Source organism: Oryx dammah, unplaced genomic scaffold (assembly GCF_014754425.2).
Source record: "Oryx dammah isolate SB20612 unplaced genomic scaffold, SCBI_Odam_1.1 HiC_scaffold_26, whole genome shotgun sequence".
Taxonomy (NCBI): domain Eukaryota; kingdom Metazoa; phylum Chordata; class Mammalia; order Artiodactyla; family Bovidae; genus Oryx; species Oryx dammah.
Window position 1 is genome coordinate 32,319,069 of NW_024070210.1, and position 25,108 is coordinate 32,344,176.

At 36.3% G+C, this 25,108-nt stretch overlaps 1 protein-coding gene across 1 annotated transcript; it reads right to left on the minus strand.

The window, feature by feature from the left end:
• Window positions 1–211: 211 nt before the first annotated feature.
• Window positions 212–25,108, minus strand: PSMA3 (proteasome 20S subunit alpha 3). Its single transcript, XM_040226364.1, has 11 exons — window positions 24,942–25,108; window positions 22,219–22,301; window positions 14,026–14,149; window positions 11,144–11,245; window positions 10,996–11,069; window positions 9,584–9,656; window positions 8,111–8,176; window positions 5,543–5,589; window positions 3,443–3,510; window positions 750–814; window positions 212–353 (listed from the first exon to the last, which is right to left on the minus strand). Exons 1-11 carry the CDS (start codon window positions 24,960–24,962, stop codon window positions 309–311), a joined length of 768 nt encoding a protein of 255 aa, XP_040082298.1. The 5' UTR covers window positions 24,963–25,108; the 3' UTR covers window positions 212–308.

Below are 25,108 nucleotides of genomic sequence, written 5' to 3' on the forward strand. Positions count from 1 at the left end.
AAGCTGGTAGATGCAAAACACGACAGTTGAGCAGGATATGATACAGATGAGCGATGGGGTTTTAAATTAATCTGATTCTAAAGCCTCTGTCTACAGTATTTTAACTAAGGAATTTTACGACAGGCATAAAGCTACATCTTAATGCTGAATAAACAGGTGCTCGATTACCCCCACCAGTTTTGTCAGGCAAATATTAACCAAACTTGAGTCATTATAAGACAAAAATTTAATGAAAACTGGTATGTAATAATCCAAAGGGCTAAATAGTTACATGGGACTGTATCAGAAATTTAATATACAAGTAAATGTTACATGTTATCATCATCTGATTCATCTTCTTCCTTCAAAGATTCCTGGTAAGAGAAAAACAGTGTTTAAAATCAATTTTTAGCACTGCTATAACAACCTGAGTCTAAGTGCTTGTCATTCAGAATTCTTTATAAGTAAAATGGAACACTGGTTTAGAATGTTACACTTTACTTGAATGTCTTAAGTACATCCTGCTCTATCAATGACTATATTCTTGATAGGATACACACAGTATGAAAGCATTAAATGTTCTCAAAAAACCCTGCCATTTTCACATGCACAAAAAAATTTTTTTGGAACCAGGGCAACTTTATCCCCATTGAGGATAGATAACCTAGAAAGTTTCTTTTAGTTCAGCTCAACTCTTAAGTATTATTTAATAGAATTCAACGTGTTTCCATGATGCTTTTACCTTGAGCTGTTTTCATGCTGTGGCTTACCTTGGCATATTTCTCTGCCTCTTCCCTTATATCTTTAGGAACTATTTCATGTCTTCCATTAGTTACTGTAAATTAAGCCATATATTTAAATGAATTAAAAATGAGAACTGTCACTGTGATTTGAAAAGACTAAACAATCTAGCCAAAATCCATAGGTAATGCCAGGTTCTTTGACCTCATCTTTGTTCTTCCCCTACATAAGCACTTACAATGAAGAAATTGTGCTATGATTTATCCTGGTGCTATAAATCCTGAGCATTCTTTCATATATATATATTCACAAACACAGTCAAAGCTATGGTTTTTCCAGTAGTCGTGCCGATGTGACAGGTGGACCAAAAAGAAGGCTAAGTGCCAAAGAACTGATGATGCTTTTTTGAGTTGTGCTGGAGAAGACTCTTGAGAGTCCTTTGGACTGCAAGGACATCAACCCTGAATATTCATTGGAAGGACTGATGCTAAAGCCAAAGCTCCAATACTATGGCCACCTGATGTGAATAGCCAACGACATGGAAAAGACCTAATGCTAGGGAAGGTTGAAGGCAAAATGAGAACGGGGCAGCACAGGATGAAATGGTTACACAGCCATCACTAACTCAACGGACATGAATTTGAGGAAATTCTAGGGTTTAGTGGAGAATAGAGGAGCCTAGAATACTGCAGTCTATGGGGTTGCAAAGATTCATGAGTCAGCAACTGAACAATTTATTCACAGCATGATTAGTTTTTAAAATCTGTCCCTGAAACCCTATGGTTGCCTTCCCAGAAAGAAAAAAGGTTACTTTCCAATAATACTGTATGCAATGGATGTTTCAAAGTAAACTACTCACAACTTTATATAGTCTCTTATTAAGCAGAACTTTTCCATCAGTACCTCCTAAATTTATTCTAGCTTTGTTTGTATTAGAAAAGCACCCAGCAGTCAGAACACATTGTGGCCAATACTGCAACTGAATGAATGCTTATTTCATGATCCACCAATTCCACTCTTAACATAAATTTCTAAAATGTTACTACATATGCATGCCGCAGTAGATGTAAAGGACATCCACAGCTGCGTTATTCAGTTCAGTAAACACTGGAAAGAGCCCAGCTGTCTACTGGAATTCAAGACAATGGTTACTTTTGGAGAAAGTAAGGATTGTTGACTTAATGGAGGCCTAAGGGTTGAGTTATTTCAAATCCTAAAATGATGCTGTGAAAGTGCTGCATTCAGTATGTCAGCAAATTTGGAAAACTCAGCAGTGGCCACAGGACTGGAAAAGGTCCGTTTTCATTCCAATCCCAAAGAAAGGCAATGCCAAAGAATGCTCAGACTACCACACAACTGCACTCATCTCACACACTACTAAAATAATCCTCAAAAGTCTCCAAGCCAGGCTTCAGCAATACGTGAACTGTGAACTTCCAGATAGCTGGTTTTAGAAAAGGCAGAGGAACCAGAAATCAAATGGCCAACATCTGCTGGATCATTGAAAAAGCAAGAGAGTTCCAGAAAAACATCTATTTCTGCTTTATTGACTATGCCAAAGCCTTTGACTATGTGGATCACAATAAACTGTGGAAAATTCTGAAAGAGATGGGAATACCAGACCACCTGACCTGCCTCTTAAGAAACCTGTATGCAGGTCAGGAAGCAACAGTTAGAACTGGACATGGAACAACAGACTGGTTCCAAATAGGAAAAAGGAGTACGTCAAGGCTGTTTATTGTCATCCTGCTTATTTAACTTCTACGCAGAGTACATCATGAGAAATGCTGAGCTAGAAGCAGCACAAGGTGGAATCAAGATTGCCAGGAGAAATATCAATAACTTGAGATATGCAGATGACACCACCCTTATGGCCAAAAGGGAAGAATAAAGAGCCTCTTGATAAAAAGTGAAAGAGGAGAGTGAAAAAGTTGGCTTAAAGCTCAACATTCTGCAGATGATTGCAGGCCATGAAATTAAAAGATGCTTTCTCCTTGGAAGGAAAGTTATGACCAACCTAGACTGCATATTCAAAAGCAGAGATATTACTTTACCAACAAAGGTTCGTCTAGTCAAGGCTATGGTTTTTCCAGTAGTCATGTATGGATGTCAGAGTTGGACTATAAAGAAAGCTGAGTGCAGAAGAATTGATGCTTCTAAACAGTGGCTTTGGAGAAGACTCTTGAGAGTCCCTTGGACTGCAAGATCCAACCAGTCCATCCTAAAGCAGATCAGTCCTGGGTGTTCGTTGGAAGGACTGATGTTGAGGCTGACACTCCCAATACTTTGGCCACCTGATGCAAAGAGCTGACTCATTTGAAAAGACCCTGATGTTGGGAAAGATTGAGGGCAGGAGAAGAAGGGGATGACAGAGGATGAGATGGTTGGATGGCATCACTGACAAAATGGACATGCGTTTTGGTGGACTCCAGGAGTTGGTGATGGACAGGGAGGCCTGGCATGCTGCGGTTCATGGGGTTGCAGAGAGTCGGACATGACTTGAGTTACTGAACTGAAAACTGAAGGGTAATTTGGCAGGCTGGTCTACTGTTGACCAAATTAGTGTTACACTAATGTATCCATGCTGTTTGTATTTGTGTACTTTTAATGGGTACAGGCCATTACTAAATTTTTTTTAAGATTGAAAAAAAATGGCACCTATAGTTAGTTAGGCTTGGTACAGATGACTCTGAGAGCAAATAAGTACAGAGTAATCACTTACTTTCACCAACCCAGCTGAGCTCTAGTTCGAAAGCTTTATCCTTAACTTCATCATGTACTATGTAAATTCTAGAACAGAAAGAAGAAATTAACATTTGGCCATCTACAAACATAGTTCATGCACCCACTCAGCAAATCAACATCCATTCCTAATATAAGGATTTATAAAATTATACACACAGTATAGTCTATATTATGAAAATTAACTAGGACTGATAAAAAACACTACAAAGGATTCACTATACCTTATACCTTTATACAACCCAAGCTGTTTACTTTGATACACTCTTTCAGAGACAGAACTAAGATGTCTCATAAGGAACATTCAAATGGGAGAAAGCTATTACCTGTGCCTTTCCAGGATATTCGGTATTTTCCATTCATTAACTGATTTTTAAACAAAAACTAATTTATTAGTTTACAATTAGTATTCATTCTGCACTTTCTTGGCAGGAATATTTTTAAACCCCTTTACTATTCTGGATTTCCCTAAACCTGGCCTTTAAACAGTACAGGACAAACTGCAGCAAACAAGGAAGCAGTGTCATACAACATATTAAACGTAGAAGTAAAAAACAAGGCTTCCCTCGTGACTCAGTGGTAAAGAATCTGCCTGCCAATGCAGCAGATGGGTTTGATCCCTGATCCCAGAAGATCCCACGTGCTGCAGAGCAACTAGACTATGGGCCCCAACTACTGAACCTGTCCTCTTAAGAGCCTGGGAGCTGCAACTACTGAAGCTACTAGGCCACAGTAAGGAGCCTGTGCACAACGAGAGAAAAGCCTGAGCAGCAACGAAGACCCAGGACAGCCAAATATAAAATTATTTATAAAAAGTAAAAACAAGTATCAGCAAAGCTTTTTTTTAAAAATTTTATACTTTACCATCTCCCACAACAAAGTAGCAAAAGTAATTTGGAGGGTATTCCTAAAGCCTTGCTATAACAGCTGTAACATAAGAAAGCATCTTAAACTTTCCAGAACTAAAAGATGCATAGTGCTCCATTTTATTTAATGATGAAAGTATGGCTTTCCTACAGAGAACAATATAAAAATAAAAGCTGTGGTAAGAACTGATAACCAGACGACTTCTTGAAGGAAGAAAACTGTTGTACAATTCAATGATTATTTACTTTTTATTCTATTATATGTTAGTTGCCAGTGTCCTCTAGGTTGTCGTTATTAATAAATGACCATCACAGAATGGAATGGATTCCCCTTCACAAGAAAGGGCAAGGGTCTCATGGTAAAAAGGCAGTGGGGGAAGGAGGGCTTCAGTAGCAGGAGTGGTAGATTAGTATAAAATTATAAAACACTCGTGAGTTTAATATTTTGTTACAACTATCAGTACAGAGATTAAGAGTATCATTCAAATAATAGGTTTATCATCATATGATAGACCATCCTGGACTTTTTATCCCCCTTGCACGTATTATTAGATGTAAAAACCTGCTGACTAGACCATGATGTAGTTCTAATGTGGAACAGAGCTGTTATGAATTCTCTGGAATATTACGTTTATTACTCTTTAACTCTGAAAAGCTGACTACAAAACCAGCATTTTATCAGATTTTTTGAAATACCAAATGCCTGATCTTTGATCTAAAAAAATAGTGTATTTTGAAGCATGGTCACTGAGATTTTACTGGCATTGTTGCTTACTGTTACACAGCTTTCTACCTAGGCATCTGTAACATAAACTACTTCAGGCTTTCTTAAGCTATTTCTAGATTTTCTGAAATACTTCTCTATTCATCTTGTTACAAGAACTTCAACCGCAGACCTTAAAGTTATAAGCTAAGGTTAATATTATTGGGACTTCTGAGATTTAAGAAGTCGGGGGCTAGCAAATGAAGTCTCTAGAGGTTCACTATATCCTCCAAACCTTGAATTCTGTCAACGGAACAGGAGTATATTTTATCAAAAGCTGTTTTTTCCCATCCTATTCACTGTCACTTAAAATGAAGCCTCTCAGACTGTTGGATTCACCTTCTAAAATTAATGCAATAACTAATTTCCAAACAAAACAGCCTCGTAGGATTAATGTATAAGGTAAGGTCAAGTGAAATATTTGTCAATATTAATGAAAATTTCAACTTACATTTTTGCAACTTCTTTAACAACATCACGGCAGGTCATTTCTTTCATCTACAGAAAATAAAATATATATTTATTATGTTACGAGTCAAAGGAAGAACACTTTCCACTTGTGTAACTTTTCAGATTCTTTCTGCAACTTTTATCAGTAACCTATGCTCTTGAGATAAGATTCTTAAATATAAAACCAAGGAAAATAACCTGAAATTCAAAAAGACCAGAACTTAAGTTTTTTATTGTTTAATGTTTTTTAATGATTATGCAAAAAAAGCCTTGGGCACCAATAATTTTGTGAAATATATTAAAGTTTATAAAAATCTAGACTCCTTTATGAATTTATTCACAGGCAGACCCTGACATTTAAAAGATTACCAAGAAATTTTTTTTCTTTATAGTGAATTGAGGATAATAAAAAGCAAACAAACCACAAATACTTCTATATGCTAGATAAACAGGGATAAATTATCCCTCATGAAACTGTTCGACAAAACTGCAAAATGTCAGGGAAAGCTCTGAAGAACCAAGATCTGAGTGGAATCTTAGAACACAGATTTATCTGATTTGATTATGAGGAAGATAAATGAACTGCAAAAGTGAACATATGGAAATCAAGGCAGAAAAATAGCCTTTAGATGCCCGGCAGAAAACTCTATTATACTAAAGGTACTGCAAGTAACCAGTGCAGAAATTTTTTTAAGTATATGCGTTTCTGAACACACTTGACAAAATTTTTTAAAATGTGCAAACCTGGTGTTCATATTCTGAATATGTGGAGGATGGAAAATAGTGAAAAAATAACAGTCATACAGCAATCCAAACTTGAGGTGGTTTAACTACTGTATCTCTAAATTGGGCTTATTAATATTTTATTTTTTCTATTTTTTTTAATATTTACAAATCCTGATGCCCAGGCTCATAGAAATAGGAAAAATACTGGAAAGCAACAACTGTTCAGTCTAGACAGAGATGTTTGTTGTATGGTATTTTTTCTGATTGAATTTCTGATTAAACTTTTTCATGGCAAATTGGGGGTGAAGAAAAGGAAAATACTGATATTCATATTTTTGCCCTTACAAGTTAAGGTCTATATTTAGTAGATTAATTGTAACATACAAAGGTAAACTTAAACTTGAAGCGATACATCTTAAATGTCAAATCCATTTTTACATACGTTGGTAAAGTTTACTTTGTAAAATTACATTCTTGGTAAACAACACAAGGAGAAAAGCAGACCAGAGTAATGATTGAGAGCAGGGGCTGGCAAACTCTGTTAAAGGGCCAAGTAGTAAATATTTTAGACTTTCATCATAGGGATAAGGTTTTTGGTCTCCATTCCAACTACTAAACTCCACTGTTGTACTAGGGCAAAAGCAGCCAGTGACTGGATATGGCTATGTTCCAATAAAACTGTAAAAAGCATTGCAACTAGAGATTATCATACAAAGTCAAGTAAGTCAGAAAGAGAAAAACAAACACCGAATAGTATCACTTATATGTGGAATCTAAAATATGACACAAACTTAATTATGAAACAAAACCAGACTCACAGATTTAGACAACAGAGTTGTAGTTGCAAAGGAGAAGGGAGAAGGGGGCTAGTGGAGGGATGGAGCAGGACGTTGGAGTTAGCAGATGCAACCTATTATATATATAGAATGGATAAACAACAAGGTCCTACTGTATAGCACAATGAACTACATTCAATATCCTATAAGCCCTAGTAGAAAAGAATATATGACAGAAAAGACCACTGGTCTTAGAGTTATAAGGTCTTGGATTGTTTGTAAGCAATAGTCTGTGACTCTACCCAGTGTGTTTTAACCAAGGGTTGGACTTGGGCTAAGTGATCTCTAAGGTCCTTTTGTCAATTTTATCAATCCTAAAATACCAAACATAAATTAGGCTTTTACAGGTCTAGAATTTGGTGTTAAATTCCAAGCACTAAAAAAGCTGAATAAGTGAATTAGTTGAACAAGGTTCCAGTACAGCATTAGCATTAAATGTACAAGAAATTTTTGTCACTGTAATTTACCAAAATACTGCTAAATCATATGCCTGTCTTTTAAGAAAGTTTCTGATAAGCAATGAAGAGTTGGTGGGTACTATTTCAATGTCAGGTTCATCAATTTATAGCTAAAAGGAAAGCCAGCAAGTTTTTAAGAAACTTTTTCCACACTAATAGATGTTGGGAACAAAGGAAAGAGACGCAAAGGAGTGCAGGCTTTAATGTGTAAGACTTCAGACAAAAGCTGTTTTCTACATGAAAGAAATGATACAGTAAAAGACCAAAGTTCTGAACCTAAGGGGCACAGGGTTCAGTGAATGGATTTGTGAAATTATATGAATTTTTTTTTTTAAGATTAGACAGCCATAAAAATAATAAAAGGACCCGTGACACAACTCTAAAGATAATATGCTGCCAGCTTTCCTGCTCAACCAATCTAGCAGCTTCAGAAAGCTTGACTCAAAATGGCAAACCACACTTGGGACTAAAAGCTTTAGTCTGTGGTGATGAAACTTAACCACATGAGAATAATGGTATAGCAGAATTTTAAACAATAAAAATTATTACCTGAAGCTTTTCAATTTCTGTCTTTGCAGCCTGCCTGGCTTTGCCAATGGCACAGCCCCAATAACCCTATTTAAAAAGAACATACACCAAAAAAAAAAAGGATTATTAAATTAATATAGTATCACAAGTCATTAATGACTACTGTTTCTATTTAAAGATTAATAAAAGGATGCTAAATGACATTCAAAACCACATATGGAGAAATACAGTAAAAAGACATTTAGTAAAATGAATAACAAGGGACTCAAAAAGTTTAAAATATCAAACTTAAGTACAGAATAACCTGGATTATTTTCAAGAAATATCCAAACGAAAACAAATTATATCATTTTACACACACACAGACAATGAGCTAGAGGTGTATTTGAGGCTAGAAATAGAAAAACAATTAGCTTTATGAATTGGAATGATTTTTGAGAGAAAGAAATAATCCCTAAGAGTTAAATACACTAAGCCTTAATGTATATATACACATTTTTCGGCAGCACCAGTGCGGCTTGTGGAATTTTCAGTTTCCCAACCAGCAGGCAGTGAGAGCACGGAGTCCTAACCCATGGATCACCAGGGAATTCTCTAATTTATATTGTAAAGGTTTTTTTTTTTTAATTAAGTATGCCCATTCATACTTGTATAACTATACTTATATGTAATGACAAAACCTAAAGAGCCTTAATTTTGTTAATGAGTATAAAAATCATTAAAATCTCAGAAGACACTTCAAGAAAAGATTATTAGAGAAAGATCCAAGAAATCCCACTTAAAATCCTTTGTACTGGGGAATTCCCTGGGAGTTCAACAGTTAAGACACAGGCTTTCACCGTCATGGACCTGGGTTAGATCCCCGGTTGAACCCTGTTCAGGAAACTTAAGATCCCACAAGCCATGTGGTGCAACCAGAAAAAGAACAAAACAAAACCCCAAAACAACATCAAAAAACTTCAAAAGGGAGGGCATTATATTCATTTTAAAGACACTGCTAATATTTATGGTAATAAAATAGCACATATTCAAAATTTTATGTTGACTATGCAGTTTCTACATGGCAACCCACTCCAGTATTCCTGCCTGGAGAATCCCAGGGACAGAGTAGCCTGGCAGGCTACAGTCCTTAGGGTCACAAGAGTTGGACATGACTCAGCGACTAAACCAATCAGTTTCTACAGTAGCATATTAAAAGCCACAAATCTGGGATTTCTCTGGTGGTCTAGTGGTTAAAAATGCACACTCCCAACACACAGGGCACAAGTTCAATCCCTAGTCAATTCACTAAGATCCCTCATGCCATGTGGCACAGTCCAAAAATAAAAGTCACAAATCTTTGCTCTGTCTCATACCCATAGGTTCTTGTTATTAATGTTAAATAAGAAAATATTAAATGAATATTAAAGAAACATCATATAATCTGAATATATGATTTAAGTGAGAGACCATTAAACTGGAAATAGAATTTCAGAAGATTCAAAATTAACTCACATATGAAACACCCGATGGGTCAATCATGTAGAGTTGGGCACCGTCATTCACACTGTAAGACCCTAACATGAAACTGCACAAAAGTAATCATTTTAAACCATGGTTCTTAATACCAGAAAAGTATTCAAAAGTACAGTGATAAAAATGCAATTTACTTTCTAAGATAAACATTGACTAATACCCACATAACTGACAGTAAGCACTCTGATAATATAGTTTGGATAAAAACTAGTATATACTTGAAAACGTTCAAAATTCATGTGCCTTGGTTTAGTATTAAACTTTCTAATCAACCTTTCCTGCGGGGATAGCTCTGCAGGGAAAGGAGTACTGATAGACAGACATAACACGAGGGCCCAAGAGCTAAAGGCATAAACATGAAAAAGCCAAGGGGACAAAATTCTTGCTATGAACACACTGAAGCTACCTCAAACTCTTGTTCCACCCTTCATTCTTTCTTGGCTATTCCCAAATATTCCTCCAATTATTTTCCTGCAGTAATCCAAGTTGTTTCAATGCATTTTTTATGTGCAACAAAATTAAAACTAGGGTACTGAACAATCATGATTTACTGATTCTTTGGAAATTATAAATAGAAAACAGCCTCATCTTATATTACTACTTCATGTGCAGAATACCATAACAACCAATTAAGAGCATTTTACCTGTTGCTTACACAAGATAAGACAGAAACTAATGAAAAAACTAAGATGTCAGTACAGTTGATTACGTAATAACAACAAATGAACTCTATTTAAAATCAGTTTGGGGGGCTTCCCTGGTGGCTTAGTGGTGAAGAGTCTGCCTACCAGTGCAAGACACACAGGCTCGATCCCTTATCTGGGAAGATCTCACATACTGCGGAGCAACTGAGCCCATGCACCACAACTATGGAACCTGTGCTCTAGAGCCCAGGAGCTACGACTATTGAAGGCCGTGCGCCTTATAGCCTGTGCTCGGCAACAAGAGAAGCCACCACAATGAGAAGCCCACACACCACAACTAGAGAGCAGCCCCTGCTCTCCACAACTAGAGAAAAGCCTGCACAACAAAAAAGACCCAAAAATAAAAATTTTTTAAAAATTTTAATAAAACCAGTCTGCAACTTACTGAAAATGTCTTGATCTGATTTCAGAGAATTCCCCCCCAAAGTTTTATTAATAAATAATTGACATGCATCACTACATTAAATTTAAGGTGCACAGCATAAAGGTTTGATTTATATACACTGTGAAATGCAATGATTACCACAGGTTTAGGTAATATCCATCATGTCACATAGATACAATAAAAAAAGTTCAAGTACTTCTTGATGAAAGTTCATTTCTTAAGGGTATAAAAGGTTAATAAGATGCTGGGAAAACAGGTAACTGTAGTACAGGTATCACTGAATATCTCACTAAATTTCATACCTGCAGCCGAAAGGTCTAACAGCACTGTAGAGCGTATACGCGTGTACATACATGGCCACTCTGTCTGCAAGATGCTGTGGGGGTAAAACAACGAGTTTATTAAGACTCTTCTCTTGCTGTTCCAGAGGCTCAACTGTTACCAACTTACTTTTAGTGGAATGTTATATCCAAAGTTAGATCTAAAGTTGGAAGCCTCTTCTCTTGCAATGTCTGCTAAAGAACGAGCATCTGCCAACAAACCTGCTACTGCCTGGAAAAAAAAAAAAAAAAGTACCAATTAACATTCCTATCACAAATGAAGGAAAAGCACGTGACTGTGATAGGCTTGATATTTTTAACAAGCATCATCATTAGAATAAATTAGTTAGGCTTAAAGGTCTTTGCAAGAATCAGACACAAATTGGTGACCAAACCACCATCTTTGCAAGGCATCCTGGAATTTCGATGCTTGAGTATGGGATAACAATTTGGAAATTTCCCAACTGTGACTTCATTCTTTTGTCAAATGACCACATTAAAAAAAACTCCATGTCTCCCTATTTCCCACTTCATTATAAAGACTAAAACAACCACAAAGAGGAATAAAACCATGCATGGGTTTTGGTTAGAACTGTTTTTTAATTTAAAGCCATTCTATGTTTAAAAAGTTATTAAAAGTTTTGATATAAAAGGCATAACCTCAAAACTCCTTTCTTTTTCAGCGTACTAATATAATGTAATGCCAAACCAAAACATGACAAACCACAAATCTAGTGGCTTAGAACTGCAGTTACCAAACCACACACTGAGATATCCCAGGGAACTACAGTAAACTCAGAGTTGTGGGGTGTTGTAAGTTTTGGGGGAAACACATATTGAAGTAGTTCAGTTTCAACATCAGATCATTCCACATTCCTTTCAGTGCCATCGGATCACTGAGAAGCTGGTGCTGCTGTGATAGAAAATAAGCACTGTGCAAAAATCAGTGTGAAACAGGAAGCAGAGTCTGCTGGGGCACAGCCATCTAATCCAATTCCAAACTTTAAGAAACTGAAGAGTACATGTTAGTAGTTGTAGTTGTTTGAAAATAAAAACATTTTTATTTTACTGTCATATGGTGAGGTTTTGTTTTTATAGCTACTAAGTTTTTAGAACATAAATAGTTATTTAGACCTACATATATAATACACAGAACCACTGGGTATTTCTTTTGGTCTAGGGAAGCCATGAAAACAGAAATGTTGAAACAGTTACAGGTACTGGAAACCACTGACATAAGATTTTCAGAATGTTATCAAAAATTTTAGTAGCCTTTTCTTCTACTGCTACCTAGTAATAGTAATGATTATGAAAATCCTTAATCCATTATTGATCACTCATGACATGCCAAGCATTTTACATAATTACACATGAGGATAGGCACTATTACCACCATAGTTTTGCAGGTGAGAAAACTGGAGTTTAGAGTAACCCAGGTAGTAATTTTCATGATTTAAATAATCTTCCATTGCTTTGGATAAAACTCACTATGAAGTTTAATAATTTGTCAAATCACTTGAAGATGACAATTGTGGAGACAGACTATCAATCCTTTTTTCCTCCAACCTTCTTCAGTGTCTAATATTTTGCCAATTTCCAGTTGCAAGGAGTGCCATCAGTTTTTAATAACAAATGGGACAAATTTGAAAATTCTAGGAAAATCTTTCCACCACTGAACTACCTATAAGCATATATGATTTTTTTCGAAATACACCTACAGAAAGCTATCTTTTTTACTAAGTAAAAGAAAGCAGAATTCACTAATTCCCTTCTACCAGTTAGGCTACAATCTGGCCAAGTTTCAGGAAAACATACCAGTTTCATTGGCAGTAATAAATTTGTTCAGGAGAGAAAACAGATTCAGAAAAATAACTGAAGGAAAAAAAAATGTAGCTCTATAGATTACTGGTTATATTTTGCTAGTCCTTTCTGTATTGTGTGTAACACATCTTATTTAGAAATACTATAATATAAAAAATATAATATTTCTAAATAAGCTATTTAGAAGCTGAAAGCTAGCTGAAGCTACCAATACTTCAGCAGAATGAGTGGACCCTACAGAATCTCACCCTGAACAATGGGCTCTAGAGTACCACACAGACCATGGAGACCCAAGTAAGAATCCCAGCACATTTTGTTGCCAGCTGAGTGTTTCCTCATCTGTAAAAATGGGATGATTACTTTCACTGGTTTGTCAAGATTACATGAGATAATTTATGTAAAGAACTTCTGGCATAGTACCTAGCACACAGAATATGTATTCCCTTTTCTTCCTTGACTTTTCAGAAAGCAGGGTTAAAAATCACTTTTCTCTTTTTTCCAGACTGTTATACTTACTAAAGAAAGTCTGATATTTATATAGGATGACTTCAGTATATGCCAGTAATCTATTTATGTCATACCAGCTGCATGAAATAAATATAGTGATGCTTATGAAGCTACTAAAAAGGATGTACTCACTTTTCCTTTTGTCATCCCTTCCTGATACTCCACCTTACTATGAAGGTATTCTCTTTCTGATAACATCCTCAGTGTGACAGTTATCCCCAGAAAGGATACAAAAACTAAAGACTTATTGCCTCTCAAGCATGTGCCTTGACTGGCAATCTATGCTGCCAAGATTTTTTACCCAAGCTTCTCACTCCCCTCCCCTCCTCATTTTCTTCAACTTGGTTTTTCGTATATATCTCCAATTGGGTTATAAGAATGCCACCAGTATTCTTCCTGGAAAATTCCATGGGCAGAGGAGCTTGGTGGGCTACAGTCCATGGAGTCACAAAGAGTTGGACATGACTGAGCAACTGAGCATGCATGCATACACCTTTCTTTTAGACAGTGAACTGTTCACAAACCAGTCTTTCTGATTATTTCTATGGCTGCTCTCTGATCTGTTTTTGCCTCAATGCTAAAGTAATAAATGGGTTCTTATAATTACATTTTGGTATATTCCAATTAATTACGTCACAAGAAACAGGACAAAGCAAAAAGGAACATTTTTAAATGTGACCTTACCATTCCAACATGTCGATCAACATTAAAAAGTCGTTTGTTGGAACCTTCTTCATACAGTTTAGACAAGACTAATTTTTCTACCCCAAAGACGACGCCATCTTTACATCTGATTCCAATAGCTGTACTGAAACAAGTAGAAAAAAAATCAATTTAACTGAAAATAAAACAAACTTTGTAAACTCAAGTTAAAAGAAAGAAAAAACGGGCAAATTTGTTTCTTAGAATATATCAAGTTTTTAAAGCAAATACATCTGAAAACTAGAAAGGGCAAGTATCCTAAAGTGTGATGAATTAGACCCATACAAATAATCATGTGACCAAAAGAAAAATTTCGTATCATGACATGGAAAGACAATAATACACAAATGAAAAAAGATGCTAACAAAATGTGTAACAAGTGGCACAGTATCTAGCATATGCTGGCTATCTTATGACAAATGCTGACTAGCCATGTCCATTAAAAATGGTATATAACATGCACATAATGATAGGCTACATACAAAATAAAAACTTAACAGTTTCTAATCTGGGTGGAAAGATTATAATCCTTTCCCCTCCTTTTGCTTTTTCTGCATTAACAATGTGTTCTTACAGTAAGTGTAAAAGAATAAACATTCTGTTCAACTGTTTAAAACAAAATTGATCAAAAAAGTAAAATGTGGAGAAATTATATACCACCATTTTAAGAAAAAACAATTACTTTAAATCTTCTAATTCTTTTAACAAAGAGAATCTATCAGAAACAACCAGAAAAATGAACTGAGTCACATGCACAAATTTTGTAAAGAACTTCAGACACTCCTTCCCCAACACTTCAGGTACCTTTTCAAGTTTAAATTCCTTGGTCCAAATTTCCTAACTCCCAAGAATCTGCAAAGCCCATCTAGCTAATTCAATTTCATATTATAAATTCTGTGCTCTACTGAATTCAACCTCATTGTTGTCCCTCAAACACCATTTTTGCTTTCAAGTCTTTATTGAAGTTATCCTGGGTACTAGAATACACTTCCTCCTCACCACAGCACATTTAAATAAATTTCCACAAACTTTTGCAACTTTACTTGAATAGTCTCAGACAGCCTTTCCCAGTTATTACAATTTCTCATCTTCCTCATTTTTCAGAATCTAAAATGTCTTTTTCCCTAAACCAAAAGTTCTCAAAGTAAGGTCTGTCAGGTCAAAATTATCTTTATAAAAATACAGAAACATCATTTGACTTTCTTCATTGTGTGGATGTTTGCACCAATGGTATTGGCTGACAATAAACGGTAGCAGTAAATATCACTCATTGTATTCTTTATTGCTACACTCTCAGTTTTTGTTTTTTTTTTTAAAAAAAACATTTTTAGTTAAGCATGTCCCTGATAAAGTTGTAGTTAATTTTATTAGACATTAATCCTTAAGTATCTATCTTTTTATTATCCTAACAAAAAGCAAGTTAGCCAAGTTCTGCTGCACATCAAAATATGATGGTTGCCTACAGGAAAAACACTAATAAACTGCTTTCAGGTGTAAATTTTTTCATGGAACATCTGTTTTTACCATCAAAGAATAATAACTATCGTTATTTCCACTTAGGTATGTGGCAGACTTTTCTCTAAAATGAACAAAACGAGCCTGTCACTTCAAGGAAAACAAAAGAGTATTTTCTTGCCAGTGATAAAATCTCAAACTGGAGTTTTGGAAAACATATTGGTGGTGATATTTTAAAATGTGATGTTTCTAACAGTTTATAATGAAATATGTCTACTTTGGAAGGTCTGTTATAACTCAGTGAACCAATATTTTCCAAATGACCAACACACAATGTTACAAATCATGCATAGATAAAACATGCAAAGTACAAAACAGTGCAATAGATTTTAATAACAGTACAAAATTCATTATTATGTTTTCAGACTCCACACTGCAACTAACCTTTATGATACTAAAAATTGTCCAGTATGGTACAGTATAAATAAACAACATGCATAAGGTTATTAAATGACTCCTCTCTTTTCCAACTGCGTATGTATATGAAGCCTGATTTGTGGCACAAACTTCAACAAAAGTTACAACATACTGAAGCAGCAGCAACTATAAGACTCTGCCCTTTATTAAGATTCAATTCATCACTGAGATTTTTAAGAATGTAAAACAACGTAACTCTTCTCACCACACTTTTTTTCCATGCTTTGGAAAAGTAATTTTCATTAAAAATGTTATTGTTACTTACCTATTTTAATAAATGTTAATATAATTATTTGTTAACATGCAACTTTATCACTGTTATTTAAATAAATTTAGAAGTATTTTTTATTTTTTGGTTTTAATTTCTAATACAGTAAATACTGATGAAGCAATAACCTGCATAAATAAATGCTATTTGGGGTGAGCATTATGGTAAATACTTATAGAACCTAAGAGCCTACTTAATTAAATACTCGTCAAGGTTCTAATGATTTTTTTTCAAGTATAAGGATGTCCTAAGACCACAATTTTGTGTACATTTTTGTTCTAAACAATCTAGCCTCACAATTATGTTGCACAATCTTCCTTTCATATCTTGTCCCCTCAATGAGGATAAACCGAAAAATTATAATTTAACTCCTTTTTTTCTCTTGCATATTACCTTCTAGGGGCATCCTTTTATAAATAGTTATGATCATCATATGTAGGTTTTTTCAATAGTGTTTTAAGTATCCTCTCATATGTTCTTAATTATGTTTTGGTAGTTCCTGTCCCTAACAAAGTGAAGTGAAGTCGCTTAGTCGTGTCCGACTCTTTGCGACCCCATGGACTGTAGCCTACCAGGCTCCTTGGTCCCTGGGATTTTCCAGGCAAGAGTACTGGAGTGGGTTGCCATTTCCTTCTCCAGGGGATCTTTCCGACCCAGGGATTGAACCCTGGTCTCCCGCATTGTAGGCAGACGCTTTTGAACCCTGGTCTCCCACATTGTAGGCAGACGCTTTATCGTCTGAGCTACTATTAACCTGTCCCTAACAAAACAGGTACTCAAAAATATCTAACTTTTAAATCCCCAAGATTGAATTTCTTTCTTTGAAAGAATTTATCTCTAGGACTTCCTGGTGGTCAAGTGGTTAAGACTTCACACTTACACCTCAGGGCACACAGGTTTGATTCCTGGTTGGGGAACTAAGATCTTGCATGCTGTACAGATGCGGCCAAAAAATAATAATAAATGATGAAAATAAAGACAAAAATAAACAAATTGGTCCTAATGAAGCTTAAAAGCTTTTACACAGCAAAGGAAACCATAAACAAGATGAAAAGACAACTCTCAGAACGGGAGAAAATAATCTGCAAAGGAAGCAATGACAACGGATTAATCTCGAAAATATGCAAACACTCATGCAGCTCAATATCAAAAATACAAACAACCCAATTAAAAAATGGGCATAAGACCTAAACAGAAATTTCTCCAAAGGAGACATAAAGATGGCCAACAAACACATGAAAAAATGTTCATCATTAGTTATTAAATAAATGCAAGTCAAAACTACAATGACATATCACCTCACACCAGTCAGAATGGCCATCAGCAAAAATTCCACAAAGAGTAAATGCTGGAGAAGGTGTGGAGAAAAGGGAACCCTCCTACGCTGTTGATGGGAATGTAAACTGGTATAGCCACTAAGAATAGTATAGAGGTGCCTTAAAAAACTAAAAATGTAACTACCATTTGACTAAGTAATCCCATTCTTGGGCATATACCTAAAGAAAATCATAATTCAAAAAGATACATGCACTCCAATGTTCATGGCAGCACTATTTACAGTAGAAAGGACATGGAAGTAACCTAAATGTCCATCAACAGAGGAATGGAAAAAGAAAATGTGGAATATACATACATACAATGGAATATCACTCAGCTATAAATAGGAATGAAATTGTGCCATCTGCAGACACGTGGATGGATCTAAAGATTGTCGCACAGAGTGAAGTAAGTCAGAAAGAGAAAAACAAGTTATCATATATTAATGCATACACATAATGATTTCTACTGAAAGCTTGAAAAATAGTATACATGAATTTACTGCAAAGCAAAAATAGGGACACAAATATAGAGAACTAATATATGGATATCAAGGAGGGGAAGGGGGAATGTGGTGGATTAGGATTTACATATGTACACTACTAAGAAGCAAGAGAGTCTCAGAAAAACAACAATTTCTGCTTTATTGACTATGCCAAAGCCTTTGACTGTGTAGATCACAATAAACTGTGGAAAATTCTGAAAGAGATGGGAAGACCAGACCACCTGACCTGCCTCTTGAGAAACCTATATGCAGGTCAGGAAGCAACAGTTAGAACTGGACATGGAACAACAGACTGGTTCTAGGAAAGGAGTACATCAAGGCTGTATATTGTCACCCTGCTTATTTAACTTATACAGAGTACATCATGAGATATGCCAGGCTGGAGGAACTGGAGGAAGCACAATCTGGAATGAAGATTGCCAGGAGAAATATCAATAACCTCAGATATGCAGATACCACCACCCTTATGGCAAAAAGTGAAGAAAACTAAAGAGCCTCTTGATGAAAGTGAAAGAGGAGAGTGAAAAAGTTGGCTTAAAGCTCAACATTCAGAAAACTAAGATCATGGCATCTGGTCCCATCACTTCATGGGAAATAGATGGGGAAACAGTGTAAACAGTGGCTGACTTTATTTTTTGGGCTCCAAAATCCCTGCAGATGGTGATTCCAGCCAAGAAATTAAAAGACGCTTACTCCTTGGAAGGAAAGTTATGACCAACCTAGATAGCATATTGAAAAGCAGAGACATTACTTTGCCAACAAAGGTCCATCTAGTCAAGGCTATGGTTTTTCCAGTGGTCATGTATGGATGTGAGAGTTGGACTGTGAAGAAAGCTGAGCACCAAAGAATTGATGCTTTTGAACTGCAGTGCTGGAGAAGACTCTTGAGAGTCCCTTGGACTGCAAGGAGATCCAACCAGTCCATTCTAAAGGAAATCAGTCCTGAGTGTTCATTGGAAGGACTGATGTTGAAGCTGAAACTCCAATATTTTGGCCACCTGATGGGAAAAGCTGATTCATTTGAAAAGACCCTGATGTTGGGAAAGAATGAAGGCACGTGAAGGGGACAACAGTGGATGAGATGGTTGGATGGCATCACCGACTCAATGGACATGAGTATGGGTGGACTCTGGGAGTTGGTGATGGACAGGGAGGCCTGGCGTGCTGCGGTTCATGGGGTTGCACAGTCAGACATGACTGAGCGACTGAATTGAACTGAAGAATAAAATAGGTAACTAATGAGAACAAATTGTACATCCCAAGAAACTCTACTCGGGGCTCTGTGATGACCTAAATAGGAAGGAAATCCAAAGAACAGAGGATATATATGTATACATGTGGCTGATTCACTTTGCAGTATAGCAGAAACTAACACAACATTGTAAAGCCACTAAACTATACTCCAATTAAATAGCAAAAATAATGATAAACTAAAAAATAATTTATCTCCTTTCAATGCAGGCATATAATCTTATTTAAAATTATTTGGTTAAATGTTTTCTAAGAATCAGTCTATATGTCCCACTCTTAAGAAGATTCACATCTAATTTTTCTATTTTCCACTTAGGGAATGGCTACCCACTCTAGTATTCTGGCCTGGAGAATTCCATGGACAGTATAGTCCATGGGGTTGCAAAGAGTCGGACACAACTGAGCAAACTTTCACATTCACTTTTTCAAGCTCACAAAACAAGTAAAAATTTTCCAATTTCATTTTTCTGGTAAGGTATGGGAAGCAGTTAGATTAGATGTCCGCATCCCAGTTTTACAGACAAAAAAGTGACATTCAGGGGACTGAATACTGGAACCTTACATATTATTACCATTTGGCAGCAGCTAGCAGGAAAATTCACATCTTCTGATCCTCATCCAATATTCTATCATACCAGGTGACATAGGTCCCTTTAAAAAAGGGAACTTTCCAAGTGATTTTTCTTTATGTAAAAAAAAATTCATTTTTAATGTTTCCAGTTTTTAAAATTATATTTAAATTTGCTTAAACGTAACTGTTCACATGACCCTCCCAAAATTAAATATAACTGTTTAAAGTCATATTTAGAAATAATTTATAGAAAACAAACTGCTAAAATACACAGACCTCACAGCCTAATCTCAATTTTCTCAGTTACAGATGGTTTCAAAATGTATCTCCAGTTCTTCTTAGTCAAGACATCTTCCACCTGTTTTTTTACACCAATGAAAATGCAAAGACGCAAAGGAAGAAAAGAAAAACAATAAACTACCTCAAATCTTTCTCCAACTTATTGGCCAAAGAGCCTATCTTCTTTTATCAACAGGGGAAAAAATGTCAATTTTTCTTGAATTTGGCTCTGTTCTGAACTCTTTCAGGCCTTGTACACAATGACAAATATAGTTCAACCTAAAATTCTTAACAGCCTCACTTCTACTTTATTATCAGATACTGACAGTTTGTAAGTACTTATATCTATAAAAATACAACATTTAAACACAAAATCAACTAGCTTCACTAACAAATCCCATAAGAAGACTCAAAATGTATATTTGTTCAAAAATTTTAAAATACTATTTCATAAACCATTAGAAATCTATACATCTTCTTTCTACCACCAAGAAAATGGTACACACAAAAAATGAACATCTATTTATTCAGTATCTACTGAGGGCTATGAGGCTTCCCAGGTGGTACTAGTGGTAAAGAACCTGCTTGCCAATAGGTCAGAAGATCCCTCTGGAAAACAGCATGGCCACCCACTTCAATATTCTTGCCTGGAAAATCCCATGGACAGAGGAGCCTGGCGGGCTACAGTCCATAGGATCACAAAGAATCGGACGCGACTGAAGCAACTTAGCATGTACACACTGAGGGCTATGTGCCAGCACATGCAAAGACCAGTTACTATCTATAACCTCATGAAAATTGCATAATCGAATATTGAAGGTATTAGTAGAAAATGAGAAAACTACATCTACACATGGGCTTTTCTAATATTCTCAAAACATTTTCCTATTATACAACTTTTCATTACATTCAAAACATTGAGCTCAAACATCAACACAGCTTATTTAGTAACCTAAAAAAAATTTAAGAGATCTGAATGACATGAAAGAAAATTTTTTAAATTTTTTATCTTATACCAAAGCTGCTTTATATTCAAAAATACAATGATTACGTATATATATATATTATATAGATATATGTATAACTGAATCACTATGCTATACACTTGAAACTACGTTATAAATCAACTATACTTCAATTAAAAAATTAAGAATGAAACCTGTCTTGGCAGACTATTCAATTAGAAGTGATTTTTTTAAATGATCATATAATTGATAAAAATCTTCAATATAAGACTCAGAATTTGTCAACAAGCCAGTAATTCAACTAAGATGTTACAGTGGTCATTTTAGAGAATTACTCTAAACAAAAAAGACAGAGTGTAGAGAAGGAAATGGTAACCCACTGCAGTATTCTTGTCTGGGAAACCCCATGGACAGAGGACCCTGGTGGATTACAGTCCATGGGGTCACAAAGAGTAGGACGCGACTGAGTGACTAACACTAACACTTTCACGCTCAGGGTGGATTTTCTAGCTCCAAGTCACCCTTGAAGGAACTGCTTCCTTTTGTACTGCTTTGTGTAAAAATAAAGATTATTGTTTAAGACAAAAAAAAAAGAGTGAAGAAAGTAATCCGACAGGAAAATATCTTGGTGGTCCTACACCTTTTGGAGTATGGCAGCAGAAGACAAAAATAAAAAATATCCCTGCTGAGATGATCAAGTGACCAATTGCACAGGGCACTGAAATCACAAGGAAATAAAAGATGAGACAATAAAGTCACAAACCTATTGGCCAAACCAACGATATAAGTCAAGAATGTGAAAAAGGGAAAAAGGGCTAGCAAAGATGTTGATAAATTTGGCTTTATACACTTGAGACATGGTAGAATGTTTAATTTGTAATTCTGGAGTCAACTGGAAATATAGTCACATGGAAAGAGCTGGCCTAAAGAGAAATGTGGAAATGACTAATAAATTGAGATTATTTTAGGGCATTGTATTATTTGTGCCAAAGTAACATAACAAAGCCTAATTACCAAAAACAAAGAGAAGGAGACATTTAATATTTGGCTAAAACACACTAATTTCAAGTAAAACATTGTTTCTTACCTACTATTTTCCACAGCCTTCATAGCATATTCAACTTGAAAAACTCTTCCATCCGGAGAGAATGTAGAAGCTGACAGATCATACTACAAGGAAAAGGCAATAAAAGCTTAGAAGGATGCACCTTTGGCAGTAATAACAATTTTTTCCTAAATGGCTTACACATCAGAAATGTGTGTTCAATCTCAGTGGAGATTTTGCTGTAAAGAGAAAGGGAAAGCATGTCAAAGCAGGAACAGCAGCTAAGAGAAAAGTTACACACTTTAGATTTCTGCTATTGACAAGCAATGAACACAAGTCGTGGGTAAAGTCAGAACCTTTCCCACACGGAACATGGCTCATTTCTGAAAAAATTACCATGGTAGAAACAACACTGGCTTCTCTTTAGCACCACAGCTTCTCATAGCTGTGGCAGTAATGAACTAAAGGAGCTTGGATACATCATTTAGCATTCAGATATTTAATAAGCATCTATTATATGTCAGTCACTATGAGAAAATACAAAGACTACTCATTCTTAAAGTTCTTCATTTTCAAATCAGACCTCAAACAGATCCAGGTGCTGGAGATAAAAGGTTCTATGATGAAAAATAAGACAAAGTGAACTTATGGTCTCGGGGAATACCACAGACTAACCTGATCAGGAAAGGCATTGCTACGGAAATTATATTTATGTTATTTAAGCTGAGCCAGACCTAAAAGACAAGTAACTACTCATTTAGAATATGAAGGAGTATCCTGGAATCTGGCATAGAAGACCTCAGGGTAGAAATAAGAGGAGCAAAATTAAGAAAAGGAAATAATAATGCCACTGAATCTTGAGCACCATAAATGGTAAACAGAAGAGTAAACTATATTAGAGGCATATAAGGACCAAGTTATGCTAAGTCTTTTATCTTGGGCTGGAGCAGGAAGTTTACATTTTACTCTAAATGCAATAGAAAGTCATTGGAGTTTGGGTGGGGTGAGGGGAAGAGGTTCTAATTTTTTTTTTAATGCTGTTCATCTGGTAAATCAATTACAGAGAAAACAAGAGTGGAAGCAGAGATAGGGTATTTCAAAGGGAGTGTCTTAGACAAGAGAGAAAGACATGGAAGGTGTTATTCTTTGAGGGTGTAGTCAAAAAAACCTTGCTAATGGACTGGCTTTAGGAATACAATAAAAAAGAACTCAGAAGTGCATCAGTTTTTTTTTTCCCTTCTTTTCATTTAAGTGACTAAAATTGAACCATTCACTGAAATGTAAATTGTAGGAGATGCAAAACGGCAACAGAAGAGGAAAACCCAGAGATCTACTCTGGACGTGTCATCTGAAATGCCTATCAAACAATCAAGTGGAGAGAAATGTCAAGACAGGTCTTCCATCTGGAGTTCTTGGGACAAGACAAGCATTAAGTCTTCAATAGTGGTGATTCCTGCCTCTCAGCTTGTTGGTCTGTTAAAGGAAGATCTTTAACTCTACGAGTGTAATACCAAAACATCTCACCTATTTATATTATCAAACATTTTTAAAGGGTTTGTAGAACTTTTCAGAACACTATTAATCTAGGGTAATTGGTCTGTTGGTCTGCTAAACGAAGATCTTTATCACCGTAATACTCAAAATTTCTCACCTATTTATATTATCAAATATTTTTAAAAGGTTTGTAGAACCCTTCAGAACACTATTAACCTAGGGTAATATTAATGTAGTTGCAAAGCCAATTTGCTACAACATGCATTACTGAGCATCAACTAATCCAAAAACGGTATGACAACCTTAGTATAAATTGCCTATTATCCAACTCGGAAAACCAGTATTTGGGCCTAATGGTGAGAATCAAAATCTTATGCACAATGGGAGTAGATGAACTGAGAAACCCATTACCCAATGTCTCTAGTGGAACCAATCAATAAATATTTCTAAACACTATGTTTTCTGTATGGAGAAATACATAAAAGGAGCAAGCCGAAGACTGTATATATGCAGTACGTTTAACAAAGGAAAGTTAGGCCGAACAAGTCAACAAATCTAACTCCAAAATCCTGGACAGTCTGTTCAAAGAAGCGGTTAACTCCGTAGCTAATCATTTAAACGCCTACGGTACTGAGACCTCACACTGCTATTTCTCTATGAGAAAAGCTGGGACAACGGAAAAATGGAAAAGATTCTTCAGATTCCGCCTTTTAGACTATTTTCCTTATCAGTTCTCAGAAGGTTTCAAGGACTCATACAGAGAGGTCCATCGGTACCCTCGAAGCTAAGGCAGAGTATCCCCGGGAGTCAGCAGCAACCCAGGAACCGCAAGGGTGGGGAGGGGGGTAGAGGTTCTTGGAAAGCGGCGTCACAAAGTTTGGACTCTTAAGCCGCCTTGCCTCAGTGGTGCTCAAGAGCTTAATTGTTGCCTAAGTCCTTCACAGCGCGTGCACACACACCATTTCAGGCAGGCCTCAAGAGTTTCCACTTTCGGTTTTCCTAAGTGGCTAAAGAAAGTGACTCAGCAACCTTTTAAAGCAGCTCCAAATCTCACTGCTGCGCGGCCAAGCCCGCTACACCTGAGCTGAGAAGCGTCAAGTCACGGTCACCGCAGGCGCGGGCCTAGACCTACCGGCACCGCACAACTGGAAGCGGCCCACCTGCCCCCAGGCAGTCCGAGAGGACCCCGAGTCCGCGCACCCACCGCGGTCTGTCCGCGTTCCCTTCCACGCTAATCCTTAGACTATCACACAGAGAAACAAAGAACTCACCCCGGTGCCGATTGAGCTCATGGTGCTAAAATCACTAGGACGCTTACAGCTTCAGGCCTAAAGCGATCCCCCAGCACCACAGCAAGAGACTAGTAACAAGCTCTCTCATTGACTATTCTTTCAACCAATAGTCTTTTCTGTAGCTCGTTCCTGGAGCGTTGGTCCAC